This window comes from Spodoptera frugiperda, chromosome 7 (assembly GCF_023101765.2).
Source record: "Spodoptera frugiperda isolate SF20-4 chromosome 7, AGI-APGP_CSIRO_Sfru_2.0, whole genome shotgun sequence".
Lineage (NCBI taxonomy): Eukaryota > Metazoa > Arthropoda > Insecta > Lepidoptera > Noctuidae > Spodoptera > Spodoptera frugiperda.
In genome coordinates, this window is record NC_064218.1 from 7,192,098 (window position 1) to 7,198,108 (window position 6,011).

Below are 6,011 nucleotides of genomic sequence, written 5' to 3' on the forward strand. Positions count from 1 at the left end.
GTCGACGAAGTGTGACATTGTGTGACAAGGGGGTGGGAGGGGTCCTAAATTTTGTGACGTCACATTTCAATGTTAAAACACGAACTTGAAACTATTATCTAAAAAATCATGTCATGTTATATTAACTTTACAAAAAAAAATAATAATAAAAATAAAACAAATGACAATGCCAGATCCTGCCCCACTCAATTTCATAAATGTACAAGAAAAGTAAATTAATCAAAATTTATGCAATGAAAATAGGACCCTTGGTTACTTAATAATTATTCTGATAAGGTTGCGGATAAAAAGTAGGAAATAAAAAGAATTTAAAAAACCCAAGGCCTATTTTCTGTTCCTATGGCGACCATCTGCGTTTCTTAGTACGCTTGCACAAGGAAGTAAACGATTTATTCAATAAAAAAAAGATTTATTAATGTAACGTGTACGGATTTTAATATGAATTTGGTTTTAATACATACATACTGTTAGTTAATTTAATTTTTTTATAATATATATTATAATGAATGCATATTCTAATTATTATTTCGTGTTTGAACGTTAGTGATTAAATGTAACGAAACGTCATTGGCGTGCGTGCGCCAGTTATGTCCAAAAAGTCATTATTTGACATTCGCTCTGTCTGTTCTGTTTACATTGTTGTTTCGTTATGACTATGAATTAAAAGTAGGATTACTAAAGGTGATATCGGTGATAACATTCCTGCCTTTCATAGCTAAACACCCTATGTTAGCATTGTAATAATATAAAGCACTTAATTTAATTATTTCTACCATTATAACTGCAATTAACCTGAACTGGTACTTAACCTAAAAGTGGTACTTTTTTCTTAGATTTACATAAAAACCGCAACGTCTAAAGGCTTTTAAACATGTTTTTAGTTATCACTAATAGAGCAGCAATAGAATGCTACATTTGGCATGCCTGTACAATATAGTTTTTTAGTGGGGCAAAGCTCTATAGAGATTCTGGCATTGTCATTTCGAAAATGCTGTTTTAATTAAAACATAATTTCTAGATGTAGGTAAAATTATAAAATGTGACGTCACACTAGTCTAGTCTAGGGTGGTCTCACAAATGTGACCAATTGTGACAAGGACGGGGGAGGGGGTGAAAAATCATGGAATTCGTGTGACGTAATTTATGGATGGCCCCTTACCTATCATGATCCTCAAATCACCTGTATCTAAGTAAAATACCTTTCCGGGGGTACAGGAGCACTCGTGATCAGCAGTCTGCAGTCATATCGCGATAAATAAAGTATGTCTATAACAGCCAAATATGACGTTAACGATTACGAAACGTATCATTTAAACAGAATTTACGTAATTTTTGTTAATAATGCGCAAAAGAAATTCAAATCATGATAATTTACTAACGAATTACACGTGTTCGTTGGTTAATCTTTGTTTTTAGAGCCCCGTATCTAAAGCCGGGTCCAGACGAGTGTAACGTGTAATGTAAGATTACGTGTAATTTAGCATCAACAGTGTGGACGGCACACGAACTCAAAGCGAATTGTGAACGCGAAAATATTTCAAAAGCTGTTTTCACTCAGTTGCGTCTTTGTGTTCGCGCGAAAAACCGACAGCCGATGGATCAACCCCGAGCGCCGCGCGAGCGTTACATGTAATGCTCGTACTGCCGTCCACACGTAGAATTCGTGTTACATTACACGGTGGATTACATTACACGTTACACTCGTCTGGACCCGGCTTAAAGAATAAAAAATGGACCCTATAATTCATTTATTGCAAAATGTAGGTACATACATTTATTAATTTTTTATCCGACTTCCCAAAAATGAGGCGGTCGACTATTTTTTTTTTTGTTTAAGGTTTTTAGTTTAGGGTTTTTATTTGAGGGCAGAAAATCGTCCTATGACTTCTCTCACACCGTGCCTACTCCTGCTTTTCGAGCCGCAGCCCGCTAGGCTTGTGAGGTCGGCATCAGCCCTACTGGGTACAAAACCCTGCGTGCGTGAGTCCGACTCGCACTTAGCTACACTTTAATTTGTGAATTCATTATTACGACATCATCCTCATCATAAAGGCAATTTAAATCTTGATGACTTTTGAGATCAAGAAACTAAATGAGCAACCGGTTACTCCCTTTTTCCTTTATATAGTTGTGAGTCTTACTTGGTGCTTTCTATATAAAGTATTTGGTATTGTAATAACCACGCAAATAGTATATACATGAGACTGTATCATTTTATGTCGCCTTGGTACCAGACAATGAGTCTCACAGTTTCGTTTATTGTTTCCTATTTCTCAATCTAATAGCTTATACATCAATCTTTTTTATAATAAGTGATCAACACTCAGAAATAATATAAATAACCTTGGTTTTCCTGTCAATAATACGGTAAGTAGGTACCAACATTGACTTTGAATAAATTCCCAGCCAGTACTTTGATAAAAGTCGGTTCCTCGAGTCGGATCAATAATGGCTAAGTTACTGCGATACAGCCGCTTGTTCTACAATCAATTGCGACCTTTACATTCAAATAATCTGAGTGTTCCAATTATAAATCTGGAAAAGGAAAAGCGAGCGTTCCAAGCTGTCCTTCCAGAATTTATTGATGATGTTATAACACGGCCTAAGATAAAACAGCTGCCAGAAGTCGCATCATGGATGAAGCAGGTTGGTGACTAACTTTATTTTGTTTCTATTAAACTGTTCTACAATGTAGCATTGAATTTCTATTAGCTTAACTGTTAAATATTCGACACATTTCTTATGAAAAATACGTCTAATTATTCGTCAGTTAGAGTAACAGGAAATTTATCAGACGTTAATATAATATATTGAAGATCATGTACATGAAGACCATTTAAAGAGAATAGGGAACCTATCTTATTAAGATAATGCCCATGTCTACCTAATTATTTATCTTTACAGCTCTTAGAATACACGTTAACCGGGGGAAAGCTGGGCAGAGGCTTAATGGCGTCCACGGGGTACAAAATGTTTGAAGATCCTGACCATTTCTCGGTAAAAACACAACACTCCGCTCGGCTCCTCGGCTGGTGTGTAGAAATGGTACTGAATTGATTTCTAAATAAACATAAATATATAACATTAATGTGTTATGTAACAACTACCGTAAGACATAGTAAATGAATTGCTTAGAAGGCTGAGTTCAATATGTAAGCTATCATTCTCCACAGTCGTACAATTTAATACGTTCTATTAAATTGCAGACAAGATGTTTTTTTTTTTTATTTATTTATTATACAGTTTTATTACAGTTTTAAATTGTTACAGTTTAGCTCGCCAAACTTCTCAGTTTGATGGCGAGAATCACTCGTTTTATTTTCTACACAAACTTAACATACTCATTACAAGAACTTATAATAAAATTAACTTAAATTAAACATATTATAATAATAACATATTAGTATAATAGCTTAGACAGGGTGTTTACATCGTGAATGTTCTTTTTTTTATGGAATAAGCCGGTAAGCAAGCAGACGGATCACCCTAAGCAATCGCCGCCGCCCATGGACATTTAAAATACCAGAGGCGTTACAAGTGCTTTGCCGGCCTTTAAAGGTTTTCTATATAAAATGAAAATATCTATTTATTTGACAGTTGCACACATCACTAATAGTATTCGATGATGTCCTGGATGGCGGGACAGTGCGACATGGTAAGCCAAGTTGGCACGTGCGACGCAGCATCAGCAACTATGCTTTCACCGACGCCATGCTGATACACCATGCTATGATGGACGTATTAGAACTGTACTTCGGGAAAACGCCTTTTTATAATAATATGTCTAGTTTGTTTCAAGAGGTAAGTACGATTTATTGCCTAAACATTCGTAACGTAAACGTAAGGTTCTAACCGGCCTATCTGGAATCCATTGGGGAAGGCCTATGTTCAGGAGTCATCTTATGGCTGATATGATGATAATGATGATGATGATGATGAAAGACCTGGCAGAGACCTTTGTACATTAAATTTGTACATATGATATGCGCTACGTCTACACCTAGCGAATGCCGTACTAGCGCCGCCTACGAACTGGGACCGCTCTGTAAGACATGAGAGTAAAGCTTAAGAGGTATGAATGTCGGTAAGGGTAACTGTCCACGTTACGTCATTTGACGAATGCATGCATCCACTCAAACAATAGACTATCTACAAATGACAAATGCTTGCTTAGATACAATGAAACCTGTCCATGAAGCAGCAATGTTAAATCCATACCTATCGGTTTTTACGAATACATGCATTCTTTAATGACGCAACGCGGTCAGTGGCCTAAGACTACAAACATTAATATTATCTGGACATAATAACATATATTATTTCTACTTCCAGGCAACGTACCGAGCCGTAATTGCCGAGCACATGGACTTATGTTCAGGCTATAACAAGGATACGGACAATATCGAAATATTCACCATGAGTCACCTCCATGATATAGCCACATACAAGTCAGCCTACTATTCCTTCAAGTTGCCAATATTTGCTGTACTGCTTCTAGTGAAGAATGGGCAGAACTTAGCTACTGCGGGACTACATGAGTTTTGTATGGAATTAGGAATACTGATGCAAGCACAGGTGAGGGGAACCGTTGTACTGAATTAACTAACAAGAAAAATTTCCAATAAGGTTGCTTTAAGTTACCGCGACTCTTTTTTTGTGGAATACGAGTAAACGAGCAGACGTATCACCTGATATCCGCCGCCGCCCATGGACACTTAAAACATCAGAGGCGTTACAAGTGCGTTGCCGGCATTTTGGGGGTTAGGAATTTAAGGGTTGTTGGGGAATCGGGGATTGGGAAGGGGAGAATTGCGCCTCCGGTAACCTCACTCACACAACGAAACATATTCACGAACCTTTCCAATATCACGCCACAGAGCTTAACCATCTGCTCCAGAAAGTCTCTATTTATCTTTTTATGTTTATAGGACGATTACCTGGACGCTTACGGCAACGAGACAGTCATAGGCAAAAACTGCAGAGATATCCAAGAAGGAAAATGTACTTGGTTCTCAGTAACTGCGCTACAGCGCTGCAACTCCGCTCAACGTTCCATCTTCAAAGAATACTACGGCAGCAATGACTTGGAACATGTGCAGCGCATCAAGCAGCTTTATGATGAACTGAACCTGCGTCATGTGTATGAAGAGTATGAGCTCAAAATGTATGAAGATCTGTTGCGTCGAATAGACGAAGTGCCCCACCAAGGGGGGAGGACTCTGCTCACAGGAATATTAAATTCTTGTTATAAAAGAGTTAAATAATAAAAGAGCTAATTACATATGCTGAAAATGTTATTTTTATTTTATTTACTAGTGCATCGACTACTTACCTATTTAACTAAAAATTGAAGCCAGACCCGATTCTCTTTATAAATGGCGATCGTGTTAGCGACCAAGAAATAAATAAGAATTGCGTACGATTTTTTTTACTTTCCATACTGATTACGACATTTATGGTACCTAAGAGAGCTTTTGATCATTTATCGACACGATAATTATGACTTTCGATGTTAAAATCACAATTAATTAATTTATAGTAGCAGTAGTAGGTAGTTAGTAGCACTTAGTACACGTACGTAGTACGTAGGTCACTAAAAATTTAGAAGATGCCAAAACAAAACATGACAAAACTTTGTACCTAAGTGCGTATCAGACTATACATTAATACAAAAGTACTTAGGTCGATATCTAAATACCATAATAACAAGGCGAAAAGTTACCTCCGGATGCAACTCTCAGGAGGCTTTAATTAGAAGTACAATGAACTCTTTCGTCAAATTACGTAGATTTACGCCCGAATACTGAAATGCTACTCAATTTTAAGTTACACTTAAATATCGTGCTATCTCTGTCATTTTATAAAGAATTGATAAGGACAGAACTAGTTTTGAGAGCGTCTTAAAATTCAGTAGCGTTTGAGTAATCGGACATTAGACTAATAAATAAATAAAATTGGAGTGTCTGTTTGTAATATTGAAATAACAGCTTTTTACTATACGCATATAATTA

General features: G+C 36.7%; 1 protein-coding gene across 1 annotated transcript; it reads left to right on the plus strand.

The window, feature by feature from the left end:
- The first annotated feature begins 2,186 nt into the window (after positions 1-2,186).
- Positions 2,187-5,292, plus strand: LOC126910842 (uncharacterized). Its single transcript, XM_050694727.1, has 5 exons — positions 2,187-2,646; positions 2,905-3,045; positions 3,598-3,801; positions 4,333-4,575; positions 4,929-5,292. The coding sequence occupies exons 1-5, from the start codon at positions 2,449-2,451 to the stop codon at positions 5,262-5,264; spliced, it is 1,122 nt and encodes a 373-aa protein (XP_050550684.1). The 5' UTR covers positions 2,187-2,448; the 3' UTR covers positions 5,265-5,292.
- Positions 5,293-6,011: the final 719 nt, after the last annotated feature.